Here is a 26,008-nt window from a genome sequence, read left to right as displayed (position 1 = left end):
AAGCGGTCGTTTTTGTATTGTTTTTAAATTCATGCCGTACTAATGCGGGCGGAATATAAAAAACAAAAAAACACGATGGTTATAGAAAACGTGGAGAGGTTATTGACAGACTTTTACTTGTATTAAACAGAGGAAAGCGGGTCTTCTATTGAACTAAACCAACAAGTAGAAACGGTCTGTATTATAATTTGTTTGGACAGTGCCAAGCTTTTCATGAAAAACAGCAAAACCTTTTAGGTTGTGATCTTTGCGTGAACGCGTTGCAGAGTCGTGATGATCTAGTGAAGAGTTACCCGAGTATAAGGGCCTCAAAATGCTCTCCCTGACTCCCAAACCATGGAGACGTTTCTTTCCATCGTCAGGGGGTCACGTACTATCCTTCAAGAAAAAAAGCTAACCGTGGACGGAGACGAGTTTTCCAAAATTCACCTGATGCGAATCCGGCATGCTCGCTCACGTTCTGTCGCTATTATCTCTTTAGACAACTTCAACTTCTCGGAAGATGGCACGCGGTGAGGGTTGTTCTGCACGATATTTTCTGTTTCAAACTAAACTCGTACTTTGCGATTCATATCACGATTGTTGCTGCCCGAACTTCTGACGTCACTTTTTATAGGTCTGTGAACCACATGAGCGCTTTTTGGCGACCCTAGCCAGAAACATGTTTTGGTCATTGGCTGAACGTTTTCGCGCGTATTGTTGAACCGCAGTGATGACGAGGCTGTTCCGAAAAAACAGTACCGACTTGTTGGCTTGGTTAGGCTTGGTTTCAAGATGGCAGACTCTAAAAACTATCGAAAATTTTCTTTGGAGTTCTTTTGCAAATGAAATACACAGAAGCATAACAGTTAGTAATGTTGATAAAACTACAAAGACTTAGTTCCATTGCTTGAAAATAAAATGAAGGCATATTTCAAGAATATGATTTATATAGAAATGTGCATACATGTACGTCATTAACTGTTACTGTTACCGACCATTTTTCGTGTAGCTCTCAAAAATTGTTTCAGTCAGTGATTTTTTAAGTCAGAAACTTGTTTCAGTCATGATCGCTAAAATCCACCCTAGATACCAGCCTCGTTACCATGGGCATCGCACCTTATTGACACCTCACGTCACTAACCCCTGACGGGAGCACTGAAAATCAACACTGATGATTGGCCTGAAGAAGTGACTGCTCAACAAACTTTCGAGCGCTTGTACGATGCTTGTATTGCGCTGATGGGTCTGTGTACCCCCCTTTTTTAGGACACAACACGCCATGCAGGTTTTTAATAAAACGTACACGGTTTGAAAATCCCTTTAATTATTACTTGCTGAAGTTTTGTAGTTTTTGAGAAATGAGTTAAATAATAGATGTTCAATTTAAATAGATGGATAAAGAATATTAATTTTTTTTTTTTTTTTTTTTTTTTTACCCATACACCGATGTGTGTTAGCACTGTATACTCAGTACTTTCCCGAGTCCTGTGAAAAAAATATCACAGGCATGTTACTCGAAATAAATAATGTCACGAAAATAATTTTCGTCTCGGGAGACGAATATTATATGAGCATATGTTTGTAAATATCAATACTTGCAATTATACGTTGTACATTGTACATGTTTAAATTATTTCGTCTCATGTATGAGTTGTTCTCTGAGATAAACACGTTTCGTTTCTAACACGACGTGTTGTCTTCAACCTGTCCTAAACAATGCTGATCAAAGTTTTGTCTCCCACGTTCGGTTATCACCTCTTGAAATCTTCATTTGATTTGCATCGATGCAGACTTTTATCCCAATTGATACAAGGAAAGCCCCGGACGAATCCAGTCACGTTTTGTCTTCCTCATCACTCACAGTCCAGCCCTGCCTCACCTGCTGGCCGATCAATCATAGCTCATAACCCAGACGGATATGAGGAGCCAGTGTAACCATTAAAGACAGACCGCGCACGGGCAGCAGCAGGAGAAAATAAATAAATATCAAAAATTTGAGGATAGTGTTTCGTCTTTTATGCTGTGGGGAGAAAGTAGGTTGGGGAGATAAATAAGATTTAGCTCGTTGGCCAAGACGGAACTTAGTGGAAATCCCTCGTATCTTATATCATCCTCAGCTACCGCTAATAGAAACACGATGTGGCGTAGTCGTAGATCTGATAATACCCATGGATAGGGATAGGAGGCACAATATAAATCTAGGATACCCAATACTGTATAGATCCACATTAATAGCCGCAAAATAGCCGCAGAATAGCCGCAGCATCATGAGCGGCAAGCGAGAAGTACAGACGGACTTCCCAAATAGTCGAAGATGTCTATTTTTTTCAGAGAGCGAGGGGTTCACCGGTGAGGGGTTCGGGAGTCGTATAGGTTTTGACAAGAGTTTTGTTCCCCCTCGAACCAATATTGAATTTCTACTTCGGTAAGTTGTTGAGGGCAATACTGTATAGATGTACAATAATATTCGCAGCATCCTGAGCAGCAAGCGATAACTGTACAAACGGGGTTCACGAATAGTCAAAGATGACTATTTTTCAGAGAACGAGGGGTTTGGGGATTTGTATACGTTTGACGAAAGTGACCCGAATCCGGATTGAATATTACTTTTACTTGGGGCATGTTTGTTGATCGCAGTCTGCAACTTTTTTTGTGCATTCAAAAATGTTCTTTTTGTATATATTATTCTGGGCCCAAAGTGAGTGTTCCGGAGTACTGGGTGACACTAAAGTTAAAATTGATTCACTTTCGTGCATCTGAGTTGTTGACGTTCTTTATGCAAAGTTAAATGCAAAGTTAAACTTTGATTCTGGAACCTTTTGATTGTTTTGATCCTTTTTAAATGCGGAGGTACAAACAGAAAACATATTAAGAGGACAAAATTTCAATTTAATTTGGTCGCGCTTTTGAAACAATGCCGAAAATCCGGAGCGTATAATGTCCACGCAGTTATCCTTAACAAGAATACACAAGTATGAGAACAGTTACTGCAGTAACGCTTCTCTGATTCAAATGTTGGGTTATAGAACTGATATCTTTTTACGTTAATCACACTACGTCACAATAAAATGCTTCTCAAACTGCTTTAAACCTATCGAAAGCTGATGCACGCTTCTAAACCAAAGCCCTTTATTGCCAATAATTTGCCCCTACGACTGTAGTTTCAGGGTCTGTTTTGCATTCGTTATTATTGCCTGTGACAAATAATGACCGGGTAAATATACACTAGGGAAAGAACGATTGTCATCAAGTCATTTTATAGAACTTGATTGGCATTCGTTTGTATTTGTTTTCATTCCCCTCTAGTACTTGAACTTTAACTAATGTGCTGGTACCAATGTTTGAAGTGTCATTTTTAAACACGTCTGTCTGCTCAGCTGTGACATTTTGGTCAGCATGTATTAAAGGGTTTGTGTACCATTTGCACGAAACAAAACACAAACGTCCCTACATTTACATCGACCTTTAGGCCTACATGCCTTGAAGGCAGTGAACACTATTGGTAATTAATCAAAATTATTTGCATAAATCCTCACTTGGTAACGAGTAATGGGGAGAGGTTGATAGTATAAAACATTGTGAGAAACGGAGCCATGAAGTGACGTAGTTTTCGAGAAAGAAGTAATTTTCCACGACTTTGATTTAGAGACCTTAGATAATAACTTGCTGTTATGCTGCAGTTTTTGAGAAATTAGGAAAACAAATTTCACGAACATAAATTTTGTCTCAGCTGAACGAATTTCTTTTAGAATGTACAACCGTACGAATTAACGCGACTCTCTTGTGATCATTAATGTGTTTTTCTTAAATAAATTGACGACAAATGAAGCTGAAGCTTTCTCGTAAATTATTCTATATACATCTTCATTCACAGTGAGTAGGAATTCATGTCGTTGCCAAAACCGTGATCTACACAAGGTATCAAACTCTTTAACGGTTACATGTACTGGTACATTGTAAAACAGAAACGAAGGTTGTCTTTGATTATATTATAATACTTGTGGTTGTAAAATATAAATTCCCCAATGAAGGTTAATCGTCGTTTAACAAATACTACAAATTACTCGAACCACGAATTATCAATCGTTTGATCAAATTAGACTGACACGTATTCATATTTAAAGGCAGTGGACACTATTGGTAATTGTCAAAGACTAGCCTTCACAGTTGGTGTATCTCAACATATGCATAAAATAACAAACTTGTGAAAACTTGAGCTCAATCGGTCATCGAACTTGCGAGATAATAATGAAAGAAAAAAACACCCTTGTCACACGAAGTTGTGTGCGTTTAGATGGTTGATTTCGAGACCTCAAGTTCTAAATCTGAGGTCTCGAAATCAAATTCATGGAAAATTACTTCTTTCTCAAAAACTATGGCACTTCAAAGGGAGCCGTTTCTCTCAATGTTTTACCATCAACCTCTCCCCATTACTCGTCACCAAGAAAGTTTTTATGCTAATAATTATTTTGAGTAATTACCAATAGTGTCCACTGCCGTTAAGGAAAACACATTAATATTTGTATAAGCAAAGTGAAAACAGATGGTTTGTTTTATTATTTTTGTTTTCTTCTTTTGGCTTATGCGACCGGAATGAAATTGATTTCTGGAATTTGATATTTCTGTCGTAAGAATTGAAACTCAAGATGTTCTGATGGGCGTTTGCAAATTGGCAATTTACAAAATGCAACTAGCTAATATATTTTCCACAACTTCAGATTGGAAAAGGCAATTTTGTTTGCAGGATAAAACCTTGCATTCATGGTTTCATCCTCCGGTCAGCGAAAATGGGAGGGGGGGGGGGTAGAAATTTGATTAAAATTGGTTTTAAGAAACCGTTTTTTTTTCTCAATGATTTGTGCTTGTAGTTTTGGATATTGAAGGTACAGAGTCCTTGCGAATGGGGTAGTATTTAGTTTTTTAGGAAAAAATCACACACGGTATCAATTACATTTTATGGGAAAGTTATCTTTGGATTAGAAAGTATTCCAGATATTTATTTAAAAAAAAAACGCAGTACTTTCATCTTGAATGTGCAGCAAGATTCGCATTTAATCAAATAAAAACAAGCAGGATGCCAATCACAATGGAACATGTGAAATTGTAATTTAAAAAGATGCTGCCAAAAATGGACAAATAAATGAGCTTAAGATTAATCTTAATGAAATTGGGCTCTAATTGAAATGGATGTTCTTCTCCCCTTCCATGTTTTATTAGTTTCCACAGTTTGAAATCTTACACAGGTAGTAATATATGTGTACATGTTTCAACAGTGATACAATTTAGCCAGGTAGTGATAAAGCCATACCCAAAGAAAAGTACTTACCGTACAGCTCGGATACATTATGAAGTCGTTGTAATCCTTTCCTATTTTATCCCTGGCCCTGTGTATCTCGTACGGGCATTCCACTGTCCTACTCGTCTTCCCGTTCTCACAGTTGGACAACTTGTCTTCGAAATCCTCCTCGAAGTCGTTTGCTGCGCAGGTGTAGCATTTCAGGGTATCACTGCGGGCCTCGCCCCCCTCAGCCGCACCCCAGCCTGACCGCATCACGACCATAGCTGTAAACAAGACGACAGTAAAAGTTATTGTTTTGAGACACACAGACGTATCCATCGTAGCGGCTTTTCAAATCCAAAACACTTTAAAAGTACAGCAACGTTATTCACCCCCTCGAGCCAAAAGTGTTTCAAGAAAAGCTTCTTACTCCGGCGATGGGTGAATCTAGCCCCCGGAAGTGTTTGCTTAATACTGAGTTTCCGAATTATAGTATCTGTAGGTTTGCACAGAAACGCCAAACGAACGTGCAACACACAGTATATCACTCGGTCCTAATTTAAAAGCACATAAAGGGCGCGCGATAGTTGGAGACTAGATCGATACACGGAACAAGATGACATCCAACACTGACACTTTCTTCGATGTTCCTGAGTTATCAAAATCTTCCCAGGGAAAGTGTACATCCAGTGATCACTCGCACAAATTCCACTGAGGCCTCAGCAAAAGTAACAATGTTCCCCTTTTAGGATGGAAATGGTGAACAGGAGTCGTACGTGACGCTACATTATAAATATTACTCGGGCACCTTTTTCTTGAAGAGTTGCTCCAATATGATCCAGATCAAGTGTCCCTTTAACTAAACCGAAAACACTAAACGAAAAACGGTAATACAACGGGTTTTTCCAGTCAAATTATAAAACGGCAAAGTTATACAACTGTTTTTCATGGGGATTTCTGCTGCCGGATGTTTGGACGACCGAGTTGTTTTCTGCACTACTTCCTGAAAATGAGAGAAGAATGATACATAACGACGTTTCCATAAGCAGAAACAGCTGTCTTCATCAAACACTTCCAAAGATACAGCACTACTGTGGCTTTCCGGAGTTCTAGAGCAAGAGTCTTTAATATTTGCACTTGGGGACAAGACCGGCTTGTTGAATGATGTTTGAGTCAGGACTGTATACACACACAGTCATCCAATCCATACGGAGTTCCTCAAACAGCACAGAACAATCTAAAATATACATCCACCACACATTTCAGAGTGTGGAAATTTAAAAAATAAACTGAAGTCCGCCTAGCAGCATTACTGTTGCAGAAAGCAATAACAGCGAAAACAGATACCACGGTCAAGCATGGTTTTAAGTGTCGTGTTACATGCAAAATATCGCTCAGATGCAACGTTCACTGCCGTTGTAGACATAAAGCCACTGTTGTATAAAAACCAAGTATTTCCAGAGCACTTTGCGGTGTTTGCTCTTCAAGGCGGTATTGTACTAGAATCGGTGATTAAGGAATTATACGCGCGGCATGTTGCGAGCCGTTTTATAAACCATTCCACGACTGTGTCTACAAACCGCCCACTACACACACCGACCTGATCAACGGTTGCTTTGCCAATGTGGGATATACGTGGTTTGTTGTGAGCACGTGCACGCACTAGCAGTTCAAATCGAATGACTGTTTACACACACAAACTGACCACTGCGCGCAGACCATTGCGCTGGATGTAAACTGTTTAATTACTGTCAGTGGATGCAGAGATAGTCAGTTGTTGTTACACTAATTAATGTAACTCTTCAATGACCAAGCGTTTCTTACTTTAAAGGCACTGTACACTATTGGTAATTACTGAAAATAATGTTTAAGCATACAAACATACTTTGTTTACAAGCAATGGAGACCTGATGATAAGTATAAAACATTGTGAGAAACGGCTCCCACTGAAGTAACGTAGTTTTGTTTTTAGAAAGAGGTAACTTTTCACTCAAATATACAAAGACTTCCTGAAGACCTTTATGAAGCATCCGAAAGCACACAAATTTGTGATTTTTCCCCCCAAATGTCTCTTACAACGAGTCGATGACAAATTGAGTCCAAATTTACACAGATTTTTTATTTTATGTATATGTTGGGATAAATAAACCAAGTGAGAATACTGGTCTTTGACAACACCAAACGTGTCCAGTGGTGCCTTCTTGTTTACTATTTAATTATCAGAGTAAAATCAAGAACCTGCGCCTGACCTCGTTCGATTTGTTGCATTATATGAAATGCAAGAAAAATGTCATTCGTATGTTTGCTCTAACATGAAATGAACAGGTTAATAATTGATTTTGTAATATACTGGCCTCTGAACACACACGCGTGCCGTTGTGAAAGAAATGCGCTTCGCGCTTGGGTGATCAAGTAAATCGGTAACCAACTGTTTCTTCAAACGATTGATTATTTAAAGGTAGTTTACGCAATAGGTTATTACCAGTCAATGATTAACACGATTTCCTCGGCAAATTAAAATGTCTAATTTCCCCTCTGCTGATAACTCAATCATATTTTCCATTGTGTTGAATTCTTTACAAGAAATACACACATTCAAAATAGATCGTAATTGTAATCGGAATAAAGAATATTACCTTTTTTGTTTTACACATATACACCGATGTGTGTTAGCACTGTGTACTCAATACTATCCCTAACTCTGTGATAAAAATAGGCATACTACTCGGGTCGGATTCGAACCCACGACGGAATTCTATAGCAGTGTCTTACCAACTAGAACGCTTAAATTGCCCGGTAGCCCCTAGAGGCAGATTATGTACTGCAACGATTTGATAGATGGAAATTTGCATCGGTGATAAAGAATAGTAAGATTTTCCCCCTATACACCGATGTGTGTTCGCACTGTATATTAATTTAATAGTAAAGGTGTGCGGTAACCACGTGTGATGATAATCTGTAAATGAGTTGGGGTGGTTCTGTAAAGAACCGCTGATTTCAACTCGACGTTTCGATCAGTATGCTCTGCTCGTCTTCTGGAGAAAGCCGGACTCTGATACTGCATGGAAGTACTGATTGATGCGAATTTTTTGTGTTATTCATGCTTCCCTGAAAAACAAGTGTATGCGGTTTCAACAAAAAACTGTAGAATCTTCTTTTCAATAATAAACACGTGTCCAAACCAAACTGAATTTCCTTATTTCTCATCTATCCAATGATTCAATCAATCTGAAGTCGCCCTACTACTGGAAATCAATCAACACTCTGCAAATAATAATTCGGAAACCCAAAGCCCGTAGGTTCTGAAATAACACCCACAGTTAGCTTGGATGCGGTGCGTGGTTACCATAGCGCAGGCGGGTTGAGTTATATCACTCCGTTAAAGGAATAACTCGTTGTTGGTTTGTGGCAAAGGTACGTCCCGGTCTTTAAAGATCAATATTTTTCATATCACACTTCACTTCACAATTAGTTTTAAGACTGGTACATGTAAAATCATAGAGTTAATGACGAAAACATAAAAAAGCACAATACACTAACTAAATGTCTTAAACCTACTGTTTATACAAACACTTTTGAAAACTGCTCGACCGGTCTCAATTTATGGTTTATGTTACAATTGTGGTTCTTGATGAACATTTTAAGAAACTGTGAATCGGTTTTGCTTGTGAAACTGTTATCTTATTTAGTTAAATTTGACTAATGTTTATTAGGCATTCGGGGCTCATTGAACATACCAACGAGGAGGCTTACATCATTGCCCGTAAGAAATTAGATCTCCGAACCAAATAAATATGCATACATTATAAAAACACTTAGTTATAAAAACCGACGTTATTACATTCACTCTTAATGCACTATACACCTTAAGTAATGGAGACCAGTATTCTCATTTAGTGTATCCGAACATTTGCACAAACAATCAGTTTTTGCACCTCTGGCCTGAAGTCTTTTAATATCAACTGAGTGAGAAACTACCTCTTTCTCATTTACCACACAGTATTTTATTATTAACAGCTTTCAATTGCTCGTTACAAAGTAGGTTTTTATGCTCACGGTCATTTTGAGCAATTACCAACAGTGTTTGGTGCCTTTAAAGTAGTCATCACACCGGACAACAACCCGTAAACCCCCGCGTCAATGTCATGTCTCTGTGCTCGGAGCAGAGAAGCAGTTCATGCAGGGTTTTTTTTATATAAAGTTTTTTACTTTTATAGAAATAACAATCACACCCGGTCCAACACCGGGACGGAACCGAGGGACGGCAGTGGACACATCGCCCCCATCCTCGGGGGACCCGCACAGAGGCAAATTGCACCGATAGTCTTACGTGATCGATCACTAACCTGTTTGGTGAAATAATATTTCGCGTCTTTTGGGCCATTATTGAATTAGGTCCCACGGGCGGTTTGTGGAGTGACGACAAAATTGCTTCGCTTCAGTATGTGGGGAGAGCGACGCAAAGCCGAGCTTTGCTGTCACTGCAGAATTCTCTGCCGCGGGATTGTTTTGATTGCTTAGATGGACACTTTTTTCGCAAGCATTATTAGACGGTTTCTTGTGTCAATTTTCATTCAGGGTGTCCGCTCAGTTTTCACACTTTGAAGCAATCACGGGCACACGAAATTGTGAAATTTAGAATGAGTTTTTTTTTAAATCTAAACTAGTCTCTGAATCAGTTTTAATATTTGTATTACTACTGTCTGTAAAAGGCACTGGACACCTTTGGTAATTGTCAAAGACCGGTTGTCTCACTTTGTGTATATATTAACAAATGCATGAAATAACATGTCTGTAAAAATTTGGACCCAATTGGTCATCGAAGTTGCAAGAGAATGAGGGAAAAAAAAACCTTGTTGCACAATTTACGTGTGCTTTCAGATGACTATTAAAAGGGCTTAATGTCTAAAGTCTTTCTCAGTTTCCAAAGATTTAGTGAGAAATTTCTTCTCCACATGTTTAACTTTTTTTGAGTTTTCTTGTTCTCGAGACGGCAGCGCATATTTTCGATATCAAAGTCATTGAGGTTGAAATGAACGTACCCTTGCGAAAATAATGTAGTATACACACAACCCAGTGAATATCTTCCGAATAGTAGCCGAACCCTATGCATAACAACAGTGTCGATTAAACATCTTCAATAATTTAAAAGATATCTTTGACACCAATCCATTGTAAATTGTCAAGAGAATAGCGCCTTGTCATTTCAACCTCGTTACATGTTGCCCTCTCACGCTCAACGATCGATTAAAAAAGCACTAAATATAATGAAATGACTTATTGCCTGTACAGATAAATTGAGCTGTTATTGCTTGAAATTTCTACTACAGTAAGCAATATTTCACGCAAGCATCATCACTGCAGGTCGTTTTTACCATTAATATATTATATATTTTTCGTTAAGAAGTTTGCTCGAGTGCATGATTTGAAAATATTAAAAGTAAATGAACTGTAACACTAATTGGCATAATATTATGTAAACAACATGAATATTTTAATTTTGCGTACAGAGAACTTACACTAAAAATACTATAGTCACACCGATACATGAAGAATCTTAGCTTTTTGATAATGTTTAATATCACATAATATAGCAATATATACTTCAACCAGCTACACCGTAAAGGAAACTATTATCTATAATTTAACCAGCTTTTCACCTAGGTTTGTTATTTTATGCATATGTTGAGATACACCATCTGTGAAGACTAGTCTTTGACAATTACCAATAGTGTCCACTGTCTTTAACCCATAGCAAGTATCTTGTAACCAGCTTTATCAAAACGTTGAACAATCTGATTGGGCTGAAACTAACTGGCGAGGAATTTTGGTATAAGATTCTAGTGACAAAAACAAGATAAATCATTTCTGGGGAAATAAACCACATTCACAATGCATTAAGCACGTTTCCCCAGCGGCTCTCTGACCCTGCCAACTTTCATAACCCAATTTTGCACCCGCCAAAAAGAGAATAAAAACCCACCATGCATTTCTTCCCTGAGGCTGTGACCATGTGAATGCAGCAACCGGAAAATTATAAAACGTGCCGCGTGACATTCTGCTGTGTGAACGGAATCAGCACACTTGCGAAAGTATGTCATGAGGGTAAACATATAGTAACTTACCTATACAATAATTTACATATAAAAGTTATGATGTTGTATCCTCCAATATGAGTATATAAAAAACACTATTGTACGAAGCCAGAAATATACATGGTACAAAAAAATTGTGGTTAAACTGGGGGTTAAAATTGACACCATGTCACATTATTCAATCCACCTTGCAGCGTATGGACACAGCAAACATTTAAGTTTGTTTGTAAAGATTCTGTATTATGTGCTTGGTTGTCGCATTCGAATATTCATGAAACGATACGTATACGGCGAATGTTGCTGATGACTGCACAAACATGACACACAGCCTTAAAGGTATCTTCTTTGCAGAAGTTTGTAGAATCACACACTCGAGCGTACGAAGCTCTGGAAGTGCCATCCCGAGTGTAGTTGGCCCTGTTGCGACCCGCACTTTAACATTGACTTATTGGAACATTTTCGACTGTGTCCTAATTTGCGGCTGCAGCTGTTGCTATAAGGGTGTTGCTTTGGGCCTCCCATTGGCGTTAACGTATGGAATCATTATAGCTGTCAAGCCACAGCCTAAGCCAAACAATTCGAACACCGCCTTAGATGTTTGTTGTACTTGGGGCCCTATTCATGCTGAGAACCAATTAAGTTTCCTTCAACTATCAAATGTGTGGCATTAATAGTTAACGAGGTTGTTAACAACGAGACTTGTACACACTAGAAATAACTCCAGGGTCAGAATTGACCCGGATTAATCTCTTAATGTAAAAGAGTAAAAAATCACTATTTGAAGAGCCATATGAAGAACAACTCTTTTTCGAGTGGTCTTCCACTCTTTTAGATTGAAGTTTGCATCTTTTTGAGTGATGTTTCACTCTGTCCTGGAATGAAACCCCTCTAAAAGAATGAAATAACCACCACTCTTTTTGAAGACCCATATAATATAAGGGACAGCTCGAAAAGTAAAAGTGGCTCCCATGAGTTCTGCCCCATTTCTTTCTATGTTTTGTCTTTAGTATAGAATTGCCCTTCTAAATTTGTCTCCTGATTTTTGTTGAAGGGTTCCATTTTTTAATCGATTTAGAGTATGAAATTCCCATTGAACAGTACTACAACAGTGGCAATTTCGCTGTACAGAAAAAGAAACATTTCTCCCAGGTCAAGCTGACACGGAAACTGGTTCAATGTGGGGTTTCAACTTCGATTCTGTGTCAATTTGACCCATGAATGACTCATTTTGACACAGAAATATGCCAGGCTCTTGGAAGTGCCAATGAGTCCATAACGACCTAAAAAGTCCCCTTTTCAGTTTAGCACAAGAGAAAGACTCTGCTATAGGGTTGAACCGTCAGGCTATAAACTATCTGTTGCTTTTATACTATTAAGTTTCCAAGCAGTTAGCGAAAGCTAATTTTGTTCTCACAAAAGAACAGTGAATAGGTTGCTTTCCCACTTTTATTAATCACCACCCAGTACAATACACTTGAATTTTTACAGTGGTTTTTAATTATCTTCAGCTATCATCCCTTTTTTTATATTATAATTAGAAACACAAATTGTAAAGACTGCTTTGAACGAGAGCATTGATGAAAACCAATTTGATGATCATTTTTATAAAAATTATTGACGACAATGTGCAAGCACTGGAATTATGTCCTCGTCGAGTAAAAGTGCAAAGACTTGTTTGCACAAAAAAAAGCCTATCGACGAGGCAACATGGCACCCAGTATAAGCACATGTCAATAATAACTAGGAGCAGCGCTGCGCGCGTTCGTGTGCAAGGTATGAACGAAAAATAAAATGTGGTTATAGAAGCATACTAATACACAGTACAGTCCAGAGCAACCTTAACATTACGCTTAATCACAAACGCGCACCGGCAGAAAACAAAATCCATTTTATTATCGTTAAATTTGTTTGTTCAGGGCCGATCGATTCCTTGATCCGGCTCCTCGTCCTTCCTTAGATCCAGGATGATGAATTCAGTGTCCCTCACCTGTGGCGGTAGGCGATATCAAGGCGAAGTATTTCCTTCAATAATGCATGGAACGGAAAGGGAAAACCGCTCGGCAAACGATCGACGCTCCAAGCACCAAAGCCTAGTGTTTTATAAGCGGGTAAGAGGTGTTTGGACTAGCAGGGGACTTGCATGAGTTGAAATGGTGTCAAGAAGATCGCGTTAGAGTTCCGCGAAGTGTTTGGATGTGAGCTTTAATGGTGTAATATACAGAGCGCGTGTTATCCATAAAACATGTGTTGTGGACATGTTGGTATGCGTACACTGTAAAGACTCCCGGGTCAGAATATTGGGTTCTGAGTTCCGAGGGGCTGACCCATTTCTGAGTCAAGCTGACACACAAATGGATCAGGATATTTCCGGAACTGGGAATGTTTAATCAGATGCGCCGACAAATTTTTACTGCACTAAGAAGTTTCCACTGCCGTTGTGCTCTTCAGTAATGAAACTTTCTTTTCTAAAACGATTTAAGAAAGGGAATCCTTAAAAAAACAACCATCAGGAACATTTGTGAGGATTGCAATTCTAGTGTGCAGACAAAAAATTGCATACGGATGATCTGATTCGCGCAGTCTTTGGAATGAGGCTTCAGCCAGACGTGGGTGGAATGCTTGATAAAGACACTCTGTGGAGCGTAGCACAGATCCGGAAGCTGGGTGATTGTGATAGGCTGTGTTGTCAATAACCCCGCTGTTTACACCGTATTCCCCCTGATACCCAGTCAATATTTGTTTTGGGAAATGCGCAATCAGAATTTTCAGGGTGGAAGGCGATTGGAAACCATTTTCGAGGAGTTCCTTTCGGGATTATTCTGACGACAATTCCCATAGTTAGAAGGTTCATCTAGTCTGTAGTCTCTAGTCCGTCGTGTCGTGATCGTGCAGCACATATGTGAAAGTAACGATCGATATTGAAGAGAAGCTATATGAGGATCTGGTACCAAACGGTTGACGCAAACCTTAATCATGTGTTTCGTGTTTTATACGGAACATTTTTTGGCAGTGTACATTAGCTTAGGCAGAGAACCATCGTTTAAGAATGAGTTATATAACATAATATGAACAACGGTTGGTAACAACCAATCGAGTCGGCAACCCTGGCTCAAGTGCAGTTTCCAACTCCGTCTTTTGCACTCTTATACTCCGGGGGTCGATTTCACAAGGAGTTTAGGACTCGTCTTATCTCGAGTTAGGACGAGTAACCCTTCCTAACTTAGGATTAATCTTAAGGTCTGCATGCTACAGTGCAGGGTTGGGACTCGTCCCAAGTTCTAAGATTAGTCTTAAGTTAGGAAGAGTTTTGTGAAATCGACGGCTGCATTGCTTTCACCAAGAGCCCTATTTGTATGCTGTTTCTATTGCACTATAAATCCGACTCCTGATCAAGCTAATGATGATGCCTTTGATCCGGCAAAACTTTAAAAATGCCTCGTTCTCATTCCTGGCTTGGCTCTTGTTCTGGATTAAACTGTGATTTTGGATTTGGCTATTGCTACGGTTGACGGCTCTGTTCCCAACACTGCCTCCGGCTCCTGTCTTGAAAAGCCTACATCTTCAACATTATAGGCCTTAAATCTTGAAGGAAAAAATACATGGTTGCACCCTTTAACTGTCTGAGCTTGTGTTGCTGAAGAATATAACAAGTATATTTGCATGTGTTTTTCAATCTTAGAAATGGCTCCTCGGTAATTATTAACCGTATATTTTATGAGGTGCCACTGTGGTGCTCTTCCCATCCAGGGGGAGCAGTTATGATTTACGTCAATGTTCGACTAATTGCTAGTCTATGCATGTGCAGACATAAGTCGTCACTATACATCCAAAGAACATTGCCACCGTCACCCAATGCACAAATTAGTACATGTTGGCTTTTGATTGGGGTCGGTTATCACGCAACATGAGAATGCCACAAACTAATATTTAATATTGTCAATTTCCAAGAAGCATTTGCTCTTGGACTATTTTTGTATAGGGAGAGAAATATATATATATGTATATATACATATATTTTTATTTATTTATTTATTTATTTATTTATTTATTTATTTATTTATTTATTTATTTATTTTTTTTTTGGGGGGGGGTCCGGTACAATGTAAAGTGAGGGAATTAGTTTTTTCGTTTTTTTTTTTTTTTTTTTTTTTTTTTGGGGGGGGGGGGGACGGTTAGTAGTTAGTTAGTTAGTTTTTAAAAGAAGATGATTTATTGGTGCAATAAAAAGTATAGTCTCACTGGTGTGTACATTCTCGTCAATATTTTAAATCTACGGCAACTTTAAATTTATAAACTCAAAGCTTTACATCTCAGTTATTGGAAACGCCTGTAATTTCCTAAGCAGTAATTTATGCTGGCGTTCAGCAGCAAAATACTGTAGGGGCACATTTAAAAAAACCCAAGACTTGTTACTCAATTAAGGCCGAAAAAGAGTGTCCCGACTCTTACACATGAATATTGATTCATGTTGATTTCTTAGTGGTTCACGAAGGAAGAGATGTCTGCCGGGCAAATTGAGCGAGGAGGCACATCGTTGGTACGGTCGGTGATTCACTCACGGCCAACGGTCGTGACCAGCCTATCAAAAATCGTCACCTCGCTCGAGCAAATGAAATCAACCCTCTTTTTAATTCCTCGTTTTTCGAAAGAGAAAGAAAGAAACAAAATTCCCCAGGCCATGAGTTAATTTATAGTCACGAGTCTTTTTTAAGGTTTGGGTAATTTATTAGAGAGTCGTCGCGGCAGAAAATTTAAGCATTTGCTTTGGGATGTTAAATGGCCGGCACGACGGCGCTCTTTTCGGTTGAGTTAAGATTTGTAAAAAATGACGAATGGCTGGCTGGGGAGCAAATTAACATCGACACACGCTGTACATCTTAATTATAACCACACGCTAACTCGTGTAGAAAACGACTTGAGTTCGTTTTCAGTTGAAAGAACGATGTTTTTCAGTCACTCGTGTGCGATGCGGGTCTGGACCGGGCCCTCAATGACAATTTTTGTTTTCCATTTTAAGAACGAAAAACGCAAATATTTTGACATGATCCAAGAACAACATTACGAATTAATAATCAATAACTATAAATGATAATCTGTTTTTATTTCGCACTTTTTATATCCGAAGGGCTTCTTAAAGCACCTCAACATTATTACCCCTGGTCACAGGGCCATATAATGCATTCCTTAAACCGTCTTAGCTCCATTGGGAGTATACAACATGTGCTACAAATATATGCGCTACTCTGCTAAACCATAGAGAAAGGACAACCAATCAAAAAAACCATCTCACATGTACCCATTTACCCCCCTGGGCGGAGTGAAGCAATTATGGTTTAAGTGTCTTGCTCAGGGACACAATTTTTAAGACCGTTGTTCGTTGTTCCAGCCCAACTGATACAAGGAAATCGCGTTTGTTGTCGTCCCTCTTGTAGCCTGGATTCTCAATTTGTAACTTACAGGCAGGAACATCAACAATCGGTCATTTCTTAATGAGCTAAAACTTCTTTAAGAAATGCTTGTTAAGTCACATTTCGTTACACTGAAGCCACCCCTCCGAGCAATATTTTTTGCTGGCCTTACTGTTGACACTTATACTGTACATATACAAATCAAAAAGGAAGTTTAAGGGGGACACGTGGGTTGAAAAAAATGTCATAAAGACACGAGGTAAATTAAACACGAAGTAAGCATTTTGAAGAACACTTAATAAGTCACATTTAACGTTTCTTAATAAAGCAACGTGACGTGTTTTATTACCTTTTGTCACATATAGTACTTTGCTTTTTAAGCCGTTGAAGTGTCGGGCCTATATTAGTGAGAAATACTAATAACATCTGAAAACCCATTTACAGGTCTATTTCAGAAACTTGCGTGATGTAGATTTGTCAGAATGCCTGCTTTAAGCGAGAAGTTCTAGAAGAACCTTGATTCGGACATTCTACTTGTCTGGATGATAATGCACTGCAGAGTTAAGTAAAGACACATTGCGCCAACTGACTGCCAATGTGATGACCAGCCGCGAGGATCTCGAGTTATGATGAGTGACTCGTCATAAAACTTAGGAATAATCTAAAGGTTTACATGCTACAGTTCAGAGTTGAGACTCATCCTAAGTTTTAAAATCAATTCTAAGTTAGGAAGAGTTTGGTGAAATCGAAAGCAGGGTACACACAAACTGGGGTGTTAGAATCATACCGTATAGATATCGCAGAGAGAATACAAATACACACCAAGGGTGTTAAATACTACACTATTCGATCTGGAAAAACAATTGCATTGGTGTAATTTAACACCTATAAGACGTTAATTTCGATTCTTTTTAAGTATCATATATGACAACACCCATGGTTTTGCTTACCGTACGCACAGAATCGGCGCTTACGGAAGGAATCAGGGGATTCTGTGCTTACAGCAAGCGTATTTCACGGGTTAGCGGCGAATTTGGCTTATGCGCGTGCGTATTGTACGCTTACAAGGCTAGCACAAAAATTCGGCGTTTGCACGTATAGGCGGGGAATCGTGATCGTAAGTGCAGAATTCGCCGGTAAGCAGAGCCATGAAATTGGGCCCTGGTCTTTGACAATTACCAATAGTGTCCAGTGTCTTTAAGTGAACCGCTACTTGATGCTGCTTCACGCCTGCCCACTCCCGAGAAGTAATCAGGCGACTGCATGTCTTTCCGATGTTTGTTGGGCTTGGACGAGCACACAAACTGAGTGGTTCGCAAAGTGGCTCAAGTCTCTCGACACAGACAGAGTTTGCAAGAAACACGTCTCTCGTTCTGTATGCCTGTTAAAACAGTCAACAATATGTGGCTACGGCCCGACTAGGCATTGTGAAACCAAGATTCTGATTATGCAAGGCTTCCTGCATAATTCAGTTTTCACACATTTTGCACATAAAATAGTCAAAAATATTTGTACGACTGGCAAACATGAACCCTTTTTAAACAATCATTGAAACTACAAAATGTTTACATTTATGGGATCTTCAGTGGGGCATTTGTCAATAAATTTCACAGACCCTAAACACAAAGATCCAGTGGGCATATCTTTTTTAGCCGACAACATTTAATGTATATACACAACATCGCCATTTGCAGTTTTACGGTTGGTGCTTTAAATTATATTACCAGTTAGCAACTGGTGGATAATAAAGGTCGTCTGTATTATTTTTCAATTTTCGATGATTGTTAATTTCCCTGACCTCGTAGAGAATACGCCTGTGAGGCGTATTCTAACGTTTGAGAGGCCAGGGAAAGGTCGCTTACCCACTGGATTTTCTACAACATAGACTGGTCCGCTGTTTCAAGACAATTCCCCATTGACTCGTACACAAACGAGTCTAGATCTGTGGTGTAGTAATATTGTGTGAAACACCTGACCTCATCCGAACCAGCATTCCTGGATCCGCCCATAGAAAGGCAAAATACAACTTCTAGACCATGAAACAGCCAATAAAGGATGATCTCAAATATATAGGTATATTACAGTTGTCTAACAGCTGCAGTCCATCCAGGAAACGTAAAAAATACATCGAGTCTCTTTCCTCACGTTAAAACATGGTAAAAATGGGTTTTTCTCCAGAACGCTCCAAGCCAAATTGCTGAAAAACGTGGGGTCAAACAAACCCGCGCGACAAAGGAATCATGACGTCAGTGGCGGCTATTTGGTGTGGAAATGCCAAAGCTGAAGAACTGTGTTCAAAACCAATAGGGGAAAAACTTCACTCGCGTCCAGGGTCCTTATAATAGATAAGCCGTTTTTGACTCTCGGCTGAAAAAGCCGCGCGGCTGGGTGCATTTTTGACTCGAGTTATTTATTACTAAATGCAAATTTTAAAAGTAAAATGGTTATTAACCGGTATCTGCGATGTCTATTTGGTAATAGTTGACATATGGAAATCATCCTTTATTGGCTCTTTAAGAAGACTGTGTGATTGCTATGCAGCTTGTCCCCTGGTACATTCCTAGTGTATTGAGTTTAAGCATTGCCAGTTTGGCAGAGTTTCATTATTGTCCCAAATGGACTAATGCGCACTTGGGAGTTTTAATGTAAAACGAACACGATTTACTGGAAAAAGGCTCTAAATTTCTGTTTCTCAATCAACAGCTACATCCCAGGTGGATTTATGCATAAACTTGAAACAAATTAACCCAGATATTGCTCCTCAATGCTGCCAAGATTTGACACAATTTCTGGTTAAAGTGACCCGTTTTTGTGCCCTCACGTTTTAGTGTATACAATTCATATCGCGTGCGCTTTTCAATATAGATGTATAAAGTATGTTCTAATTGCATTATATATGCTCGATTTTTTTCCCTTAGGGCAAAAGAGCTGTATGCAAAACCGACATGTACAAAATGTAAATACTAAAACACAAGATACAAATCTAATTATTATATTAAATGTGTGTGGAAACACACATAAATAAACGCACAATGGAATGCTATCTTCACTTGATATTACATTTTGTTTGGTCTGTACAATATTAGTCCATAATTAAACTTACTAAATAAAATAGTGATGTTCTGTCGCACTGAAGATGCTGGGGTGGCATATCGCCACTCCACGAAGCTGGATATTGCATTGCTATAATACACAAAAGATAATTTCAGAACAAATTCATTTTGTGTTCGTTGTTGTACTTTTGGGGAGTAGCAAAATGTCTCCATAGGTGGCTTCAATGGGTTTTATCTTCTATCCCACGGGAAGCCAACGGCGGGAGCAGGAGTCGCTTTCAAAAGTGCACGTGGGCATACAAAAACCAAGTGGTACTGTTATTAGGCCGTGTCCCGGTAGCATTTTCCCCTGCACTTTAGACTTGCCATCCTCAACAATTTACCTGCGAATTTTAATTTCAGGATTTACAATTTGGAATCAATTTAGAAAGGAAAAAAATCACATTCAAAAGTACTACGACATTGCGGCAGATTCGTAGTACAAAAGTGTGGATTTTAAAGTTGAACAGACTTTCACAAATGACTTCAGATGTACTTTTTACCACTTCAGAACCATTTTGATAAGCAAAGTAAACAACGAATGTAAATACATCAATGGTAATTCATCAAATATTAACTTTTTCAGCTACAGTTATGTTCTGACAGCATCAGGGCCACATCAGTCATGTCGTTTGAACGCAAACTAGAAATAAAGTTTTAGATTATCCCATGCGGAGAAGTAGTGCACTCGGCAGAGATGCGATTTGATGATAACGATGTTTTCTCTGCAACTATACTTTTTGCAAACAAAAATCATAACATATCATTATTTACTTTATTAGCCCTCAACACAATTCATCTTGCAAATACCCTTTTAAGCAATTTAATTACAAACTGTTCCTTAGTGAGTATAACTCATAAGAGGAACAATGTGCAATGTAATGGTTTGTTGTTGAATTTCCGTACCAGTGCGTCACATGCCCGGAAGAGGGCGTGCGGGCATGTCCAATTGCTGCCCGACTAAAAGTTCATTATTTTATGCGTATGTTGAGATACACCTAGTGAGAACACTTGTCATTGACAATTACCAAAGGTGTCCAGTGTCTTTAAATAAAAAGTCTCAAGTGTTGATGGGTCTCCTGTCATTTCCCAACTGGGATGTGAACCCTGCGATAGTAATAGGTAGAATGGCTTTTGAGTGGATACACCAACAAAGACAGCGAGCTCCGGTTCGTAGAGCGCCAGCAGGGCCCAATTTCATAGAGCTGCTAAGCACGAAAATTTGCTTAGCATGAAACGTCATTGGTAAAAACAGGGTTACCAACCGACTTTCCATTTGGTTGCATTTCCTAGTTACTTTTATTCAGCTGTTGTATTGTTATCTTGGAAATCACATAGAAATTTGGTTGGGAAATCCTGTTTTTATCAAGGCAAACATTTCATGCTAAGCAAATTTTTGTGCATAGCAGCTCTTTGAAATTGGACCCAGGTCAAGCCTGAGGTCACAGGTTCAAATCCCGCTGTAAATCAGTTTGTGTTTGCTCAACTCCAATTTCAAGAACACATTTAACAAATCACAATATTGTCATTGGTGCCTTCAATACTGCAGTAGGTCATTATACATTCAACTATAACTGTACGTGCTTTTTCAATAAAATGAAATTCGTTAACAAAACGCAAACCTTCGCGAAAGGTTTGCGTTTTACTTTGTGTTTTGGTTTTGTATCTTTAAGGATGGATTCGTAGTTTGACACTATGGCGATTGTGAACTTAAACCCTCTCTGTACTCAAAACAAATATATGCTTCCGGCATACAAAAATAAAGCTATGAATACAGTTCTTTCCTTCCATTCAACCAAACCTCAATAGCATAAGTTTTCCTTTGAGGGTGCAACTTTAGCCAATTCAATCATAAAGCAAACAAAGTTCAGCCAGGTTTTATGAACGCTCATGAAAATGGTCAACTAATGAATTTGGCGATTATTTTACAGTCATAACACCGAGCTTTCGACTCAAATGCCACTAGGTCAGTTCTTGGGTCGTGTGCTAAATTATACGTCACAACAGTTCCTATGAGCGGGTGTTTAAGCAATGTGTGACAAGTCAAAATCTGGTTTTAAAATCTGGGACAACCAAACAAAACTACTTAAACGACCCACGATGAAAATCAATGCATGCATGAACTATATAACAGTGTTGCACTCCCCCATGTACTTATGCGTGCTTATTTTGCGATTTTTGGGGCATATTTTCATCGACTTTTAGAAGTCGATTGACACACAAAATGATTTTGGTCTGTAAAGTGAATTCTAATTTGGTCTGTAAGTGTTAGCAATTCGTCTTGATAACTGCATATCTCCGTTTCTATGATTAACATTGGTGGGTTGTGGTCGATATTGGGCTTTACTTTAGTTTGATATGATTCTTTTGGTTCGCGAGCTACGGAATTTTACGCTGTCATCAAATATCTGCTCGGGGCAAAAGGGCTGAAGAGTGAAAGAACCATCCCGAAAAGAACGAGCGAACAGTTAAAAACTCTTGATATTTGCACTCTGCACACAACAGGAGAATAAACTATCACCCATAGAGAGAGAGGAGGGGTTGACAGGACGCGGATGGACACACGATATACCGTCCAGTGTTAAGGAATATCTTTAAGGGTCTCTGGAATTAAAGCTCCTTGGTGTATCCTTTTTATAAGTTGGGGGCGTATTGTGCCACGCCCCTAAACCGGAAACCACAAACAACCCATGATTAATAGTATTCACTATCTACCTTTTCATGCGACACGCTTAGTTGAAATCAGAAACTGCTCTCTGGTTTGCTATGTCAACAGGACTTGAAATATCAAATGTCTAGGGCCATCGGCGAATCTTAATGAACCCCCTAGCATTGCTAAGGATGAGAGACGTCAAGGCACTTCTCTACGGTACTATCGCCGGGTGCAATTTTGTCTGTAGGCCCACATCAGAATAGCCACTGTCGTAGTGCCTTTTAAAAGTTTATTTTGCTCTTCTAAATCGATTTAAAAAGGGTAGCCTTAAAAAAATCCGGAAACTTTTAGAGGATGGCAATTCTATACTACGGAAAAGGTTAGCGACCTGCAATAAGCGCGAAAACAAAGGTTGAAACATTGTTTCTTTCCTCCTGGTTCAGTTTTCCCATCATTATTAAAGGAATGATATTGACTCATGACCACCATCGTTTAATGAAGGGTGTTCTCATCTAATTTGATTGATTGAAAACAGCTTCCAATCACTTTTCCGTCAACGGGTATATTATTTGCGATCTGTTAAACAGTCCATTTAAAGTCTGCTCGTGATCTTGCTGATCAGAGTTCGTGGAAATTAAACGTGCCAATTTCCTCTTTCGGACCAGAATCAACTCTCGCCTTACCGGCTGCACATGACCGTTAAAGGCACTTGACACTATTATGGTAGTCACTAAAAATAATTTTTAGCATAACAACTTATTTGATAACTAGCAATGGAGAGTATATTTCAGAAAATGCTGAACACTTTTATTAAATCTGACCAAAAAAAAAATGCACAAGGTTGTGTGTGTATAGGAAGGGGTTCTTATATAAATGCTGTGGGAATCGATCACTGTAGTTTTTGTGTGTGTAAGTCGTCGTCGTCGGTTGCTTATTACAGTTTACCGCATGAGTTGCTGTGCCTGCGTAGCCTAAAACAACAGTTCTACTCTCCAAGGGTAATTGTGTTTTTGAGTCATTCAAATAAAGATTCCAAAGATATAAAGGTAGCCAATTATACTTGCATTATAGAACAACCCTAGAGGGCGGTCGACCTTTACACAATCAGTATACGTGACAGCCAATCAGAATTGCCTCATGGGAAGACACGCATGACTGGTTCGATGCATTGTATCCGGAAGCTGTGTGCACTGTACAGGAAGTTCAAATCCTTTACTGGCAATACTCAGGTATTGGCCAAGAAGTATAAAAAAGTCATTTAAAAGGTCACTGTCTATGTTTCTAAACGGGCGTTCTTTATTTCTGTCTTTGACAATATCAACCATACTTATTGAATCCACATCTGTTATTATGAAGATGCTTTAGATTAGGCGCTATATAAACCAAATATATATTGTTGTTATAACGTAACAATGATTTTTGTTTACCTACAAAGCCGGTGTCACAAATAGTTCTGCCTGCCGGAGTTACATTTCGCGAAAATATGTGGGGACCGAAATCCAGGGGACAGAGTGTCCTGGCACACCTGCCGACACAGTTTTGGAGACACCAAAAAACAAAAATAGCAACATTTATTAAATTTGTTTATCTACATTGGTTGCGAACCAAACGATTCTGAGAAAAAGGGTAATAAAATATTTCTCTCCTACTGACTGCAAAATGAGAACTCTGTATTGACGATAACTAAAAATGTTGGATGTCAGACTGCACTTAGTCATATTCACATTATTCACATGAATTGTGTCATTGTGTCATGCGCGAATAACCTAGCCGAGAAACCTTATTTGAGTGTTTAGAGGGAGGGGACAGCCACACACTCATGAATATACCAGCTGTATACTTTGTATACCACCTGTATATTTTATATACAAGCTGTATATTTGCGTATATAACGGAAAAGTGCATCATGTGGAAACTACATGCAAACGACTGCGTGACCCACATTCGAGACGCAGTAGTCCCCAGTCGACAAGTGGAAAGTACATTTTGTGTTTAAAGGATTCGGGTACTTTTGCAAAATGTCCGTAGATTTACATTAAACGAGTTGAAGATAATGATATTCTGAAGCTTCCTTTCAAATACTACATCTTGAGGTGCTATAGTTTTTGAGAAATTAGTAAAACAAATCATAAAATAAAAACGAAAACTATTTAAGCATGTAAAATGTCATAACTGGTTCATACATTTTTACGTGCTAAAACTGAGACAAAAATTATATAAGTGACATTGTTTTACTCTTCTAAAAAATTACAGCACCTCAGTAACTAATAATTTAAGGGAAGTTTTCACTATTATTATCTTAAAACTGTGTAAGTTTAGTGTGAATCTTTGGCAATGTGTTTTGTGTTTGAAAAATGTGCTAAACCCTTTAAGAGATCGTCTCTTGTCTGCTAAATAATGCAGAATTGTTTAAGATTACAGTTTGTTATTCGCAACTGTGGAGCGTCCGGCAGCCATATGTTTATACAGGTGTTTGTACTTTACATCGTTTACTGATGTCAACGTTGCTCTTGTATTATAATATACAAATGATTGTTGAGCTCATAAATATAATAGCTGCACTGTAAAAAAATTGGGTAAAAAAATGCCCAACTTTTTACCCATTTAAGGGCGAATAGTGAACTCCTCCAACTTTTGGGCGAAGTATTACCCATCAAAGTTGGGCGCTCTGATTGCCAAATAATTGGGTAATATTTCATCATCAATAGTTGGGTATATTTTGGTAACCAACAGTTGGGTAATTTTTTGTTTACCCATTTTCTGGGTATTTAATAATTATCAATACCCACTTATTGGGCGATCTAGTCAATATGTTTAACCATTTTCGGTGTTATCCAACAAATGGTTAATGTATTTAACCCTTTGATTTACAGTTTCTCCTGTGATACGTCATACAACCAGGCATATAAAATATATTTTCCACGATGGCAAACGGTGGTGAGTTGTGACCTTGGCATCTCTCTCAAAATCGTGAGGGTGCTCAGTGGTTTGTAGATGCTTTGGAAGTTTAGTTTTTAACTAAATACAGTTCGTTTCCTGTTCAGTTGTTGTACACAGTCGTGACAGTTGCAGCGCAAGCAATGCAGTGATAGTTCCATGCATGTATTTCATACACAAAGCAACACAACAACCACGCATACATGCCACAACCGGCGTTGCACATAATGGCATGATAAAACTGAAACTATCACAGTAGTGTCAATGTGTTGCTCGCTCTGCAATTGTCACGACTATATGTACGACTGAATAGAAAACACAACTTCATATTTAGTTAAAAACTCACCTTCAAATTGGATCTATATCCACTGGACAACCCCGCTCGTCACAGCCACTCCTCCACTCGCCATGTTGGAAAATATCTTTGTTCTACTGTTTAATGCCCAACTTTTTGGCAACTCTTTAATCGTAGTACGCATGATCGGACGATTTTGACCAACTAATGTGCATAATTTTAACCAACAATCGAGATTACCAAAAAGTTGCCCAATAAATAAGCAAAA

General features: G+C 38.7%; 1 protein-coding gene across 3 annotated transcripts in view; it reads right to left on the bottom strand.

The window, feature by feature from the left end:
- LOC139949048 (uncharacterized) overlaps positions 1–26,008 on the bottom strand; it is an 83,141-nt gene that overhangs the window by 7,272 nt on the left and 49,861 nt on the right. For 2 of the 3 annotated variants that reach the window (XR_011787509.1, XM_071947447.1), the window contains exon 1: positions 5,309–5,945. Coding sequence is in view for 2 of the 3 variants with exons in the window: in XM_071947447.1 (XP_071803548.1) it covers positions 5,309–5,599 (291 nt within the window). In the remaining variant the exon portion in view is untranslated. Of the gene's footprint in view, positions 1–5,308; positions 5,946–26,008 lie in introns of those variants that run through there. The other variant, XM_071947448.1, reaches the window with a different exon arrangement.

The sequence above is a fragment of the Asterias amurensis genome, chromosome 16, assembly GCF_032118995.1.
Source record: "Asterias amurensis chromosome 16, ASM3211899v1".
Taxonomy (NCBI): Eukaryota; Metazoa; Echinodermata; class Asteroidea; order Forcipulatida; family Asteriidae; genus Asterias; species Asterias amurensis.
The sequence above is the reverse complement of the archived record's forward strand: the minus strand, read 5'-3'. Positions and strand labels throughout refer to the sequence as shown.